General features: G+C 38.4%; 1 protein-coding gene across 2 annotated transcripts in view; it reads right to left on the reverse strand.

Annotated features, from left to right (window-relative positions):
* The window catches only part of LOC144043383 (low-density lipoprotein receptor-related protein 8-like), an 85763-nt gene that overhangs the window by 9974 nt on the left and 59918 nt on the right, over nt 1-15871 (reverse strand). For both annotated transcript variants that reach the window (XM_077556962.1, XM_077556961.1), the window contains exons 7-12: nt 15707-15829; nt 8609-8728; nt 8160-8285; nt 3681-3852; nt 1621-1848; nt 226-344 (exon numbers count right to left, since the gene is read on the reverse strand). In XM_077556962.1, coding sequence (XP_077413088.1) covers nt 226-344; nt 1621-1848; nt 3681-3852; nt 8160-8285; nt 8609-8728; nt 15707-15829 — 888 coding nt within the window. The remainder of the gene's footprint in view (nt 1-225; nt 345-1620; nt 1849-3680; nt 3853-8159; nt 8286-8608; nt 8729-15706; nt 15830-15871) is intronic.

Genomic DNA, 15871 nt, shown 5'->3' on the forward strand with positions numbered 1-15871 from the left:
GTTTGCCCACAAGGCACGCGTGCACCCTGACCAACAAATCCCATCATTGATTATGTTAAAGAATTGAAGATTATCTCAATGAGACGATCACAAGTTCTCGCTGTGTCATCCATAAGCTCTGTGCAATGCCTAATTGCATTTCAAAGCATAATCTTACTTAAATTGTCATTATCAATCATATTTGACAGCACTGTGTGACTTGATAAACAGCTGTTTTGCTCTCACCGAGCGTGATGCCGTTGGGCCATTCAATGTTATCAGCCACCAGCACCTGTCGGTCCACTCCATTCATGCCGGCCTTCTCTATCTTGGCTCTTGTGCCCCAGTCGGACCAGTACATAAAACTGGATGAAACAAAGAAAGAATATTTAGTGGTTGGCAGTGGAAATTACAGAATAAAAAATGCATAGGCAATCAATGTTATTTTTGTTTCTTCTTTTGCTGCAAATGGAAGTTTAAGTTACATCCACCTTGTTCCAGATGTCATATTTGATGTAAAACAGCTAGAGTGGGTATGAAAACTGCAATAAAACACTTTAAATTCTGTTGCTTGTCCTTTATTTACATTAACAATTATGGATGAGCAAGTACTGATACCAGATACGCGGTATTCGCGATGGTAGCCGATACCAGCATTAGCCGCCCTCTTGTTGATGTTTTACGATCAGGAACAAGAAATTTGAAGAATAGAAAATTGGCATTATTTCATGCAATTTGAAGGTAAAATGCTACACATACAGTAAGTCTTTTTTTTTTTTAATGATCCGTCACTGCTTATTTGGGATTTTTTTGTTGTATCAAAAGCACCTAGTGGTATACTTGATATTGGTATTGGTGACTGCTTAAGAGTTGAGTACTACTGGTATCCGTCTGGAAAAAAAAATTGGTATCGAGCATCCTATTAAAAATCTATCTGGGAGCAAGCCAACATCACTCAAAGTTTATTTGCTGAGCAATATAAACATGTTTTGCTTAATTCCTTTCAATTTGTATATGATCTTCTTGAGAGTTAATTTTGCTTTCCATCTTCTTCTTTTTTACCAGGCTATTCAATTATTCTGAGGAAATTGACTATAGGAAGCATCTGATTTATTTATGCTCCCAGCCGCGTTAAGAATAATCTTGATATCAATCAGCAATCCACTGCAGCAACATGGAGTGATAAAAATGTCTACTTTCCAACACCAACACATTTTTCTGTAAATACAAGCTGTCATTTGGTGTCACATTCTGTATTCTGTATGCTCCACATTCTTCCCGAGTATGAATTATTAGTTCTGTGTTTGTACAGGACTCGGTCTGAGCTGGAAGGCTTTTGAATATGAATGTATTTATTTATTGTCATCTGAATTCAAATCACCAGAGGACATAAGACAAGGACAAAAGAAGAGCAACAGTTGATTGGAGGATTCCGAAAAGTTATTTTTCAAATGCCAAATGGGTGATTGGGTTGTAACTTTGTTGATATAATCATACAATATACAGTAGAGAACATTACCAAAGAAGTACATCCCTATGATGACAATCTAAACCCAACGAATTATGTAAGAGGCATTAGATGTTAAATTCAATGTCATATGATGTTGATTCCATACAGAATGCACAGACCGCACTCCTCACCCATGATGAGGATCCAACGCGATGGCTCTAGGTTCACTTAGATCAGTGTTGACAAGGATGCGTCTCTTGGTTCCGTCTACTGAGGCCACAGAGATGGATTTGTCGCCAGAATCGGTCCAGTACAGGTTGTGCTGCAGCCAGTCCAGAGCAAGGCCAGCTGGGGTCTGCAGCGACGAATCTATCAGTTGGACCTGCTGAGACGGGTCACTGGCCTCATGGATGAAGGCACTGCAAGAGTGGGTTCACCATTAGCTAGATCAAAAATGAGTGTCAAAAGATTGTAAAAATGTTCATTAAGTGATGTATTCATTTAACAACATTATTAGTGCACTGTAACACACAGAAGGGTTATTAACATTTTGGTTACACTGCTTTGGTTATTCAGCTAAGTACACTCTAAAAACAGGTTTAAAAAAAATAACCTCTTGGGTCATTTTCTATAAAACAACCCAGAAAGTTGGGTCAGATTATGTGTTTGGGTCAGTTTGACCAACTTTTAGGTGAAAAAATTGGGTATTTTTTTATAAAACAACCCAGAAATTTGGGTTACATCCTCTACTTGGGTCAGTTTAGCTCAACTTTCTGAATTGTTTTGTACAAAAAAAGGGTAATTTTGAATACAGCAACTGATAAAGTTAGGTCAGATCTTATACTGGGGTCTATTTGACCCGGATTTGGGTCAAACATTGGGTCTTTTTTTTTTTTTTTTTTAAATAAAACAAACCAGAAAATTGGGTCAGATCTTCTACTTGGGTCAATTTGACCCAACTTTGGGTCAAAAATTGGGTCATTTTGGATAAAACAACCCAGACTGTTGGGTTAGATGCTCTAGTTGGTTCAGTTTGACTCAGCTTTCTGGATTGTTTTGCACAAAAAGGGTCATTTTGTTTAAAACGACCAATAAAGTTAGGTTACATCCTCTACTTGGGTCTTTTTGACCCAACTATGGGTCAGAAATTGGGTCATTTTTTTATAAAGCAAACCAGAAAGTTGGATCAGATCTTCTACTTGGATCAATTTGACCCAACCTTGGGTAAAACTTTTTAGTCATTTTGTATATAAATAGCCATAAAGTTGGGTCAGATCCTCTACTTGGGTCAAATTGACCCAACTCAGGGTCAAAAATTGGGTAATTTTGGATAAAACAACCCAGAATATTGGGTTGTTTGATTGTTTTGCACAAAAAGGGCCGTTTTGTGTACAACGACCAATAAAGTTAGGTCAGAACCTCTACTTGGGTCTGTTTGACCCAACTTTGGGTCAAAATTATTATTATTATTATTTTTAAATAAACCAGAAAGTTGGGTCAGATCTTCTACTTGGATCAATTTGACCCAACCTTGGGTAAAACTTTTTAGTCCTTTTGTATATAACTACCAATAAAATTGGGTCAAATTCCTGACTTGGGACAAATGGACCCAACTTTGGGTAAAAAAAAAATTGGGTCATTTTGGATAAAACAACCCAGAAAGTTGGATCAAATTGAACCATTATAGTGGATCGGTCCATAATTGAGTTACTTTTAACCCAACTGTTTTTAGAGTGTAGGAGGCTTTCGAGCACTATAAAACACAAATGAAAGAAAATTAATTTATAACAGGTCAAATGAACAGCAAACGCTTTATTTATGGCGAAACCTATTTTACATTGTGTTCAAGTGACGCTGACGCCTTGAGCTAACTGAGCAGGTTCATGCAGGGGTTAGAGTCCCTCTGGAATGGACCACTTATCAGAATAGACAAGGTCTCGCTCAGGGGCGGTCCCCGATGCAAATGATGTCACCATGACAGAGGTGTGAGGTGAGAGCCGGCCATGTTCCCAAGCAGCAACTTCCCTTTTATTATCCCCAGAGATCTCCATTTGATAAAAAAAAGAAAAAAAAAGAACATGCTGTTCCAATTAGAATTTACTCCAGGGAGGAAATGAATTTAGGATAGCAACAAGGGGTGAAATGTAATAGGAGACCACAGCCAAGATTTGCTCAATTAAATTTCAGAAATGAAGATTCAAAAGGAAACGCTAACAACTAAATCAATCAAAACTTTGTGTTACAGTCATACCTGTAGATTTTCCGATGGAAACGATCACACCAGAAGACTCGGTTATTAGCCACGTCGAGGTCGAGAGCCACGGTGTTCTTCTGCGTTGAAACCACCTGGCTGTAGTCTCGCTTTACCAGGTCAATACGTCGGATCTCATGGCGGTTTGTGAACAGTAGATAAGGGCTTTTTCCTGCACACAAAGGAAGAAATATTTTCAGCATTCTACTTTTGAAAAGCAACTCTTAAGACAAAACAGGATAATTCAGTTTTTGGATAATTTATTTCACATGTATCTTTGTGATAGTATTTGTCATCGTAAGTCAGGTTAAGGTGATTCAAGGTCATTACTGTAAAAAGGAGAAAGTTACACTTTTGGTTATAATGAAAAAAAATATTGAGTTCCATGGTGACAAATCTTAACATGAAGGTCAAATTATGACAATTGAAAAAATTTAACGCATGCCCCCCCCAAAAAAATCATCTTTCACCCCAAATCATAATATTACTGCCCATCAATTTATCTATTTTTGCCCCCCTCAGTAATTAATGTGCTTGGGTCAGTAAACGACATGCAGGGCTATATTTCCGTGACTAGTGTAAATCCTGCTCGGCGTACGGCATAATTCTGCGTGGAGGCGGGTTAGACCTGATGTTGGTAATTTAACAGAAAAGCACAGGCAGGCAAATCTATGATAGGGAGGGCTGCAACTCCTTTCATTCCCATTAAATGCGGCATAGCGCTAGAGTATCAACATGGCGGAAAGCACATCTGTGCCGTGAAGTGGCCACTTGGAGACCAACCCTGACCCTGAGTCATATAAAAAAATGGATGAAAGATAAACTCAATCACAATCTCATTACCATAAACAACTATAACCTTTGCCCAAGCCAAGGTTTGTTTATTTTATGATTGATTTGTTTGTTGCAGAAAGGAAGGGAAAGGCCAAAAATGCAAACGTGCACGGAAATGTATGCATATATCTATCCACATGATGAATAAAACATGCCGGAAGTGGTCTTCTTTTTGTTTTTGATTTCGAAGCAGACTTCCTTTTTTTCCCCCACAGTTTCCTGTTTCTTCATTGGGAATCTCTTCAACAACAATGATTTCTATTCAAAGCATGATCCTTCCAAATCTTAAACCAGTCTTTCAAGTGTGACAACCAAACCACTGACGGCTGATAAAGAGTCTTGAAGCTCCACTGGAGGTTTGAGGATCAGAACAACACAATGATTTGAAACATTCAGACTTGTGTTATTTTTTACTAGGGGTGTCAAAATAAGTTTGTTAATTTTGAGTTAACACTATTAATTAATTCCAGCCGCAACGCAGCAGAAACATCCACATCAAAATTTAGCAGCAATAAATGTAATAATCATTCATACATTTGTGGAGACTGGGGTCAAGTTGTATTTTACAATTTTAAAAATGAGCTTCATGTTAAAGATTAGATAGCTCTTAATAAGAAATTTTAATTGCACTGAGCTGTCACCGTCCTACAAATGCAATTATGCTATCAAATGGCAGAAAAATCACCTCAACACAAATCAATATCACACTCATTTTTTTTTACAGTGCAGTACATCTTTTTAATTTTAACTCAAATTTATGAATTATTATGAAATTACTAAATTATGCAGCCATATTTCTATTAGTTTAAAAAAAATCCACTTTATGAAAACATTGTACATTTTATTGTACATTTAGAGCAGATCTAAAATTTGTAATTAAACATGAGTTAACTATTTAAGTCATGCGATAAATTTTTCATATCTTACTGCATTCCGTTAGGCCAATGCTCAAATTTTCTCCTTAGTGACTTCCAAAAAATGTCTCAGGATAATAGCTATTACACAAGAACTGTGGAGCTTTTCTTAGTTAAATAAATGAGTTTAAACAATCATGAAATCAACATTGGAAACTACAAGTTACACTTCCTTCAAAAATTGAGTTATGCTGCATGAAAGAAATTATGTTAAATTTTAAAGTTAGTACTACAGGGGAGTAATGTATCAGTTTAGATAAAAAGTGAAGAAGTGGAAAATAAGTAGGCCATTGGTGTCAGGTAGACACTGTATATAATTGAGGTTGTGTATGCGGAACCTTTGTTATGTCATTAGCGCACATAGCCATTAGCAACAATTGTCTTCACCCAAGTGTGTCCTTGTCACAATTTCGGGGATAGTCGTGCCTATTTTTAGAGCCTTTGTTTGTGATGAGGTCGCCCAGCTCACATTTTAATTAGACCCTCGATTGAACACAATCTTGCGGCGCATTTACAATGTGTTGTTGTTTTTTTCATTCCAGCCAGCCGGGAAAAAGCCCAATGGTTTGTCTGAACAGAATGTTTACTGACTCATGTTTTTACCACTGCGTGGTAATAGGATGGCAGCTGAAGTGCACTTTTCTCCAGAGGCAGACATGAGATTCTGTCCTTAATGACTCACTTGCCCCTGCTTTCCTTCAGACAGTCTGTTTCAAAGACTGTCGTATCACGCTTAAGAATGTTTCCCCCTTTCTGACATTTTCCCACTAGATACTGCTGTTCAACGGGAGTTCTTAAAAAGTGTCCATTTCAATGACAAGCAAATGATCCCCTGCTGGCTTGAAGGACCACCGCAGCAGTCCCGCTTCACTCCAAACAGCGTGGCGCTGCCGCATCTGTGCTGCTCTTGACACACATTTAGGCATTCAGTTGCCCCCCAGCATCATCACGACAAACACACAAAAGTGCATAAGTTACAATCTACACACTCATAAGAAACACAGTGCTGCAATATATTGGACGGAATATCAACTTAGCTTAATTGCACGAAAGGAAATGACTGCCTGAGAGCCACAGGGCTGACAGAATTTCCTTTGAATCCATCTAGCCAATTAAGAAACAATTTAGGAGGACTCTGTAAACAGAATCTGGCATCTTTTTGTAATCCGACTAAATATTGCTTATGGTTGGAGGTCATAACACACGAATTGGCCTTTCGTCAGTCCTCTTTGTTTAGCACAAATCGATAATAAACTGGAGAACAGTTGAAATGTGATTAGTACTCACCATGGCCGATCACGTTTTCCCTAAAGACTTGTTATGCTGAATCTTAATTAAGCACGACTGGATGTGTCACTCGTGCACCTGCTAACACATTTTTCAATTTGAGACTTGGCTCCAACGGCAACCGTGTTGAAGTATCTTGTGCACAGTAATTACAAGAACCTCACATGACTGGTTGTTATGGGAGTTTGACACTGTGAAAGAACGTAATCAGACCACTGAAGCAATGCAATTATGGAGAAAATATATATATATAACAATATAACCAAGAGATGGCAAATTTGTTTTAACACATCCAAATGATACACGCTAGAGGGCCTCTTAAAAGTTTGCAATCACACAAATCCTTAAGACTGATATGATTTTGATTTGTCCAAATAAGATGATAATACTTTGACAAATGTAAACCTACTTGACAAATGAGTAAATAATGACATAATGTTCTAAACCCAAACTTTTTTTGCCTCAAGATCTACTCAGGGATTGGACCTCCACCACGACCACGTCACCGGTTTGGGAGCGAAGAGCACAACATGTCAGCTTGTGTTAATTTCATTAACGAAAACTAAACAAAACACACATTTTTCACCGTCATTAATGAACAATAACTGAGACTAAATCAGTATGCATCTTCGTCAACTAATGAAGACGAGACAAAAATTATATGATTTTGTAAAATCCTGTCCCTGCTAGCCTGCGCCATGTGACACACTGTGACACACCCCTTTTCAAATCTGCAGCGAGTGAGTGCAACATACACAAACACATTTAAAAAAAAAAGAAGTAAACTATAGTTATAACGTAACGTTAATCCAACGGCTATTACCTTCCAACAATAATGTTAATCCGACAGCTAACGAATGCTGGCTAAATTACTAGTTTATAGCATGGAGCCATTGTAGCCAATTGTTGATATACTGTAATTGTAGTTGTTTTTCATCCCCCAAAAATTTTGAGAAAATTTTATATAAAATAATTTTAGATCCAAAATGTTCAACATTATCTGCTGACAAAAAATATACACGGGTAAAATTATTGTCTTTACTAGACTAAAACGTTGACAGTTTTTGTCGACCTAAACTAGACAAATAAAATGATGTTTCCTTGGACGAAAATAAAGACGAAAATGCTATAAGTTGACTAAATAAAAACGGGATGAGTTTGAGTATGATAACAAGCGTAATTGAAACTACTAAAACTTTAAAATCTCTGGAAAAAATTAACACTACAGTCAGCTAAAATTCTGTGCTGCCGAAAGAAGTGAGGTTTTAATATGTAAAAAGCGTATTTTTTTAATTTTTTTTTAGCTTTTTCTCAAGTGGATTTGTGAATGAAACCGTGTGGCGCGCCAGATTATAAATGAGCCTCATCTATAAAAAGCCCTCAATGTAAATCCTATCATGTCACACAAGCTGCTCCTTTTCTCAATTAATGATTAAGCACTCACCCTCCGCCTTGCAGGTCTTGGTGACGGGATCCATCTCGTACCCTTCGTGGCATTCGCACTTAAAATCCCCCTTGTAGTTGATGCAGATTTGGCTGCAGGCATCCGGGTTCTCACATTCATCAATGTCTGCGGGGAGGAGAGGAAGGAGAGGTCATCAATCAGCTGCGGGACCGTCAGCCAGAGACAGAAAGTAATTGATTCACGCTCAGGAACGCCACCAGATGAGTGCCTGACTAAAGTCGAAGTCAAGTAATGAAAGAAAGACAAGAGCTTTATTAGGTGATGATATGGTGCTGAATTTGGTAACTAATGGAAAGAAGACATCTTCGGTGACATCCTGTGTCAACTACTCCAATATTATACTCTTCAAAACATTTGTGGGACAGAGCAAAGACAGAACTGCTAAAGCAACACACACTCGGTTAGTCATACTGTCAGTGTAAAAATACCTCCACAGGTCTTCTTGTCCAGTAGTTGGTAGCCGGCGGGGCACTGACACTCAAACCCAATCGGTCGGTCCATGCAGACGTGAGAGCAGCCGCCGTTGTTTATAATACATTCGTTAAGCCCTAGAAAAATAAGGAACACAGCTAATCAGAAACAAGATACGGATTTGTACGCTCAATGGATTCATGTAAAACACGTCAGTCTCACTTGGTAGTGCAGCAAAAAGAAAAAAGTCAGGTGTTGGGTAAAGATATAAGAACATGAGGAATCTCATCTTCAAACAATGTCATGTTATCTCTAGTCTTGTACTGCCAAGCTCTGTTTCCGTCGCGAATCAAAGAGACTCATTATCACGGATCGGTTCATGCGCCGACGACGAGGGCTGTGAGCGGAGATACCGAGATGCCAGTTACGGAGTGAGAAAGCACCGGAGACCTGATGTGCTGCTTGAATTCAGTCCCATTAAATGGAAGAAGCTAAAATTGGAAGTGGGATGTGACGGAATTGATGTTCCATTACTAACTCATTCCCGATACCGAGTTATTTTCTTCAACCCTGTGCAGAAGTCTTAGGCCACCACTACTTTGTTTTGATGAAATACATTTTCAAAGCAGTCATTTTGACAGAGTAAAACCGCAACAGCATTACACACCATTCTTTGTACTTTCAAAAGTGGTCATTCTGCCAATATTGATGGAAGGTTTATGAACTGTCAATCTGTAATCATCAAAACCCTTCTCAGTCCGTCAATGGCATACTTGCCCATTCCGCTGACGGACTGCAGAATATTTCCATTACTTTCCTGGGACTCTTTTTCTCCTTCAGTAAACATGTAAATATACGCATACCAGGAATGCTAACTTCCTCGCAACAACATTCTCCAAGCCTTCTCTTTTCTGGCTCTGTCCCAATACTGATAGCTGGCCTTGTAGAGTTCGGGTGACTACAGACCGCCATGATGTTTTCCTCCTTGTTATTGCTACGTTAAGGCAAGCATTAGTTGAGAGTTTACATCAAGCACGTTGTTAGACAGCACAGGGGTCCTTCGGAGCACCATTTGACGTCAGGCAGGTTATTGAACAGCTTAGGGGTTCCTGAATAGGGGAATTATTGAGGCAGATACGACCGTGTACGCATACTGGCGACATTAGTGAGGAATATAATAGTAACATAAACAATCTCAAGCAGAAAATAGTGGTGACAAAATGTAACTTAACTAAACAGAAGCGTGGTTAAAATAAGGTTGACAGAGTGTCGATTGACAGACTGTGCCCATGTAATTACCTGTCGGTCCTAAAATAGCGGCTGTAATTGAAGCGGTGACAAAACCCAGTTAAAATCACATTGACGGAGTCACGATTACAGTTGGGTTCGGCTTGAAATATTGACAGATTGACACTAGCGGAAGTGTGCCACCACTATAATGGGCGCTCAAAATGTATTGACACGCCCACCCCTGTATATTTCTCCTCCAATTCTTTGAAAACCACATTTTTCCTTGACTTGATCAGTAAATGCTTGGATCAAGATGAGAAACCAGTAGAACCAGACTAGATACAAAAATACTCGTAAAAATCCCTCCAACATTGGTAGGCAGAGTCAGGCTTTGTTGTAGGCTTTGTGCAAACAAACGTGCGCGGCTGCAAAACGAACGACGGACGACTGTGTTGTGGTGATAAAGAGAAAATGGATTAAACTACTAAAGAAACAACACTCCAAAAAATGAGTCCATGAATATTTAACACTGCCAACAGCCTCCTTAATTTAATACATTTGCAAATGCTCTTTATTTGTTAACCATTCAGCCTGCTATTGAGAGCAGGGCTTCATTCAGTACGTTAGACAGAGAGAGAGAGTCTATATAGAGACTTTGTTCTGAGGTTACACGTTAATGAATTTACAAGCACCTGTGTATCCATTTTGCTGCATCACTGTGAATCAAGCTCCACTTGTAAGATGCGCAATGTATTCTGACCTTCACCTGTATGTTTAGTATGTGCAATTAGTAGACACTACATTGCAAGAGTACCCCGGCACAATCGAATGGCATCCAAAACAAGATCGACAAATCCTTTTAGTCAAATATATCTGGAGAAATTGTGTGTGAATGCTAAATAAAAAATTTAAAAACATAAAATGATGTGCAATGCTTATGAATGATATTGAAATATATGAATTGTGTAAAAAGGTATTAAATATAATTGAACAACATTAAATGAATTGGAACTAGTGCAAGTCAGGATATGATCCACCACTTCTTGTGTACTGGGCAACCTGCGCTATCAGCTAAACCTAAGTTGCCGTGTTGAAAGCAGTAGATGAGGTAGAACTAGGGGTGTTAGAAAAAATCGATTCGGCAATATATCGCGAAATTACAGCGCCCAATTTTCAAATCGATTCAATTTGCGGCCGAATCGATTTTTAAACATCTTTTTTTTTTTAAATGGGAATATTCAACAAAACGTCTTACTTAGGGTTAGGATTCACACATTAAGCATGGAAGAATGTTATATTAATGGAACATTAAGCCTTAATATTCTATTTCAGTGCTGTTCAAACATGAAACAGACTGCAACCTGTTTGTTAAATGCAGTGGCTCAGTTCTAAGCCTCAATTGTCAGATAAATAAATAAATGTTCCTACAAATCTACTTACTTAGTTTACTGATTAGTATTTTCTACATTTGAGTAAAAAATAAAAAAATTGCAATAATCAATTTATAGATTCATATCGGGATTAATCGGTATCGAATCGAATCGTGACACATATTGAATCGCCAGGTAATGGGCAATTCACACCCCTACGTAGAACGGTAATGAATTGAATATTGAAAGACATTGAATGATGTGAAATAATATTGACTGTATACATATTGAATGATATATGTTATATTGGTACGATTGGTGCTTTGTCCAAGGAAGAACACACCGACAATAGACAGTAATGAACAACCTACTCTATCAATTGAGCCAAAGTCTAGTGATGGGAATTCCGTCTCTTTTTAGGGAACCGGTTCTTTTGGTTCGGTTCACTAAAAAGAGCCGGCTCTTTCGGCTCCCAAATGGCTCTTTAGATTTTTTGTCGCTTAAATAAATATATTACCAACAACAATTTAAAACTATGCGCAATATGAATTACTAATGTGAAAAAAATGCACTATATCAAATGTTTGTTGTATAAAATACACTTTTATGCAACAAACAAATTAAACATTTAACTATTTACAAATGAACTTAAATAAGGTTTAACAATAACAATTTTCAAGTGAAACAACAGACAAACAGAATCGCACAGCAAAATATAAATTAAAAAGCGGCTCCCAGTCAGGAGCCGGCTCCCGTCGTTCACGTCAAAGATCCGGCTCTCAGAGCCGGTTCGTTCGCAACCGACACATCACTACCAAAGTCACAACACATTGAAAGTCCTTGTTGCAATATGGCCCTGGTTGAGCTCTTGTACTCTGCTGCCACCTGCTGGTTGTTTTTTGTAATAACTACCATTGCTTTAAGCGACCTCTTCAGGTCAGAGGCTGCATCAAAGCCTTCTGTATGCTCTAGCATAAAAAACCCATTTTTAAAAAAACCCGGATAAATACGTTTTTGGGACCATGGCAAAAAATTAATAGTACGTTTTTATATGTTTTTGGGAGCAAATGAGTTAAATATTCACTGTAGCATTGAAAATGAACGCGGAATGTTTGATAGAAAATATGTTATTGTGAGAAGAAAATGTACACTGAATTATACATTTCTAGAATGAAAAAAATAGTACCCTGGGTGGCATGAATTTTAGGGAACATGTTGAAATTGGAACGGTGTGAATCTGATAATTTATTAGGGAGTATATGTGTGTCATAATGTGGAGAAGTTGTAGACTGCAGTACATACGAAATGCTAGGAGACATCGAGCAGATCAGCAGTAGTCACAACTAAATTTCTCAACTCACAGTTGGATAAGTGACAGCACTTGGGTCTCCTTCAATGCTCTTCAGAATGAAGTGCAGAAAGACAAAAAGACCTCAATGACAGCAATTTTAATGATCAGTATAATTGATTCTTGGACCTGGACTACATCACTTAAGGAGCGACAGAGGGGAACTGGGAATTTATTTTTCAAAGAAATCCCATCGAGCCCAGCCGTGATTTACAAGCGCCAACATCCTCTGCATTTTTGCAACGCCTCCGCCAGCTCTTTTTCACCATGACAACCCGTTACGTAGTGGCCAGTTTTAAGAGTTTCTCCCAGGGAAAGCATGAATTGAGAGTGCAGTGTTAACAGTCGACCGGCTTGCTAACTAATGAGTCTGCACTGTATATGCCAATATCTCTAATGGGCTGGGAAAGTACAGGGGGAAATGCACGGCATCTATTCTCCCTGTTGTAAATGCAGACCTACTTTTGTGTCCGTGTGTTCCAGTGCGGTATTGTGGCATGTGAGTGTTCGGAAGAACATCTTGGAAATGAATGGTTCAGAGGACAGAGCGATGAGTGAAGCGTGTACGTGTGTGCGTGTATGTGTTTAGACACTTTTTGCCAAGCTGGGAACAAAAGAGAGTTGAAGGACAATGGGCGGGAAATAAAAGGTCATAGGAAGACAAGGCAGAGAGGTGATAAGTGAAAGATAAATACGCCCAATAATGCTTGCTTTGTTTCATGATTTCGTAATTAGCTTCCCTAGCACAGGTCAGCATTCCATCCTCAATGTGATGTCATTACGAGGAATAACGTTGCATTGAACTTTTGGGTTAAAGCGACATTTTGGCCTTTGTCCACTGATTAGTCCTGATGAAGAGATGATATCAAGTGCAGGCAGCAAACAGGATGTAGAACAAGGAGATTATCACACAACACACACGACTTTTGCCTTCCGTTTGAAAGCAATTAGAACAAGCAGACTCTTGTTGTGATCAGCGAGGCTTCTTCTAATTGGAGTGTGCCTCTGAAATCTGAGGTAACCGGAGAGATGTTCCGTAGTTGCAGTCAGTTAGTTGAAGCATACAAAAAGAGGACAATTTTACATAATGCGCATGAATTAATTTACAAACAAAACGTGTAAATGCTCTTTAAATGTACAAGGCTGATAAAACATGAACAAATGCTTGTTTAAGTTCACAGTTCAGACTTGCTTGTAACAAACATTTGGGGAAAACATGAGCATCTGTTCCGTGATGCACTTCCTGTTGTCAAAACTTGTACAGTTAATCCGGCTCATGCTAAGAAAGAAAGAATAACAAATGCTGACTATGCTCTTCTGACTGCTTTTGCATGCAGTGAATATTCGAGTCAAAATTCCCATTTCTGAAACATTCGGGAAAGCCTGTTTACATACGTGAGCGACAGGACAGTTACTCTCGTATACATGGTCATTGTGATCAACTCATAAACAGGGTTGGGAGGGTTACTTTTAAAATGTATTCGGTTATAGTTACAAGTTACCTGCTAAAAAATGTAGTCAAATGTAATCCAAGTATTATAATATTAAAGTAATGCAACTTGATTACTTTGCGTTACTTTCGGATTACTCCAATACCAAGCATGCTCATGAAGACAAAATACAAATAAATATCACCACAATATATATTCTATACAATGTGCTCCTGCTATTTGCGGGTGATAGAAACCAGGGCAGGCTACTAATAGCACAAATCCTTGTATAATTGACACACATTAAAATATATGAATAGATGGGCTGATTGATTGAAGGCTATATGCTGTTTCGAAACTGTCACTGAAAGCAACCACACCTCACAGACAGACAAACGCAACATTTCCCACGGTAGCTCATTTCACCCACATACATGCATGCACTAATGATATGAGGATGACCATGCGTGATAACAACTGTAAAACTTTTCTCCCAGTCATGAGTTTAGCCGTGTATATTGTGTATGGCGTTTAAATAGTGAATTGGTGGGTGGGAAATTTGCTCGGAAGGTAACTCACATTATGCATATGGTTAGCAAGAAGCTCAGTGTAGCATGCCGCAGGACTCTCAGCTCAAACATTTTCTTTGAGAAAGATTAAGCGGTCCTTCAGCAAGTTTCCAAACAGTGGATACCGGACGCTACTTCCTCCTTTCGTTGGTGAAGCTTTTTAAATGGGCCGCGTGCGGGTGTGGAAGACACAACATCAACACGACCGTAACAGCCGCGTCGCTCTCTCTCTCTCTCTCTCTCTCGCTCTGTCTCTCTTTCTGTCTCTCGTTCTCTCTCATCGTAGGAAATTGTAATTCTAAAAATAATCCCCATTTTTTATAAATATACCTGTAATCAGATTACATGTTGTTTTTTTTCTGTACTGGAACGGAATGCAGTTAAACTTTTTTGTATTCTAATTACGTAACGCTGGTACATGAATTCCGTTACTCCCCAAGACTGCTTATAAAAACTGATATACGTGTGTATTAGGGGTGTGAATTGCCTAGTAGCTTGCGATTCGATCTGTATCACGATTCATAGGTCACGATTCGATACCGATTAATCCCGATACGAATCTATAAATCAATTATTGTGATTTTTTTTTAACTCAAATTTAGAAAATACTAATCAATAAACTTGTACATGTACAGTGTAAGATTTGTATGACAATGTACTTCAGGCTTATAAACTGTGGTCTACCGTATTTAACAAACAAACTAATTCAATTTTAAGGCTTAATGTTCCATTAATATAACATTATTCCATGCTTAAAGTGTGAACCCTAACTCTGATTAAGACATTTTGTTGAATATTTCCATCAAAAATTGATCTTAAAAAATTGATTCGGCTGCATATTGAATCGATACGAGAATTGTGCGCTGTAATATCGCGATATATTGCCGAATCATTTTTTTTTAACACCCCTAGTGTGTATAGAGTCACACTGTGGCAGTTTTGTCGTAGAGACAGAAAATAACATGAAAACTGCAGAGAAATCATTGTATACTCGTTTAGCGAGTGTGAAGGCGCCATGCAAAAAAAACAAACACTTTTTTTTTTTTAATTTACAAGGCATTCCTGTACAAAGATCCAGATTCCTTGTTTATTGAAATCAGAGAAGAAGAATAAGACAACGAAGAAGAAGAAAAGAGCATTCACATCTGGGAAGAAAGTCTACTCTTACCACACTCTTTCTTGGGCTCATCTGATCTGTCCTTGCAGTCCTTGACAGAATCACACACTTTGGAACTATCAATACACTCCCCGTTCTTGCACAAGAACTTCAGGGGGCCCCCGCATTTTGTGGCTGCAACACAGATACAAAACAGAAGTCAAACATTGTGTGATA

This window comes from Vanacampus margaritifer, chromosome 2 (assembly GCF_051991255.1).
Source record: "Vanacampus margaritifer isolate UIUO_Vmar chromosome 2, RoL_Vmar_1.0, whole genome shotgun sequence".
NCBI classification, from domain to species: domain Eukaryota; kingdom Metazoa; phylum Chordata; class Actinopteri; order Syngnathiformes; family Syngnathidae; genus Vanacampus; species Vanacampus margaritifer.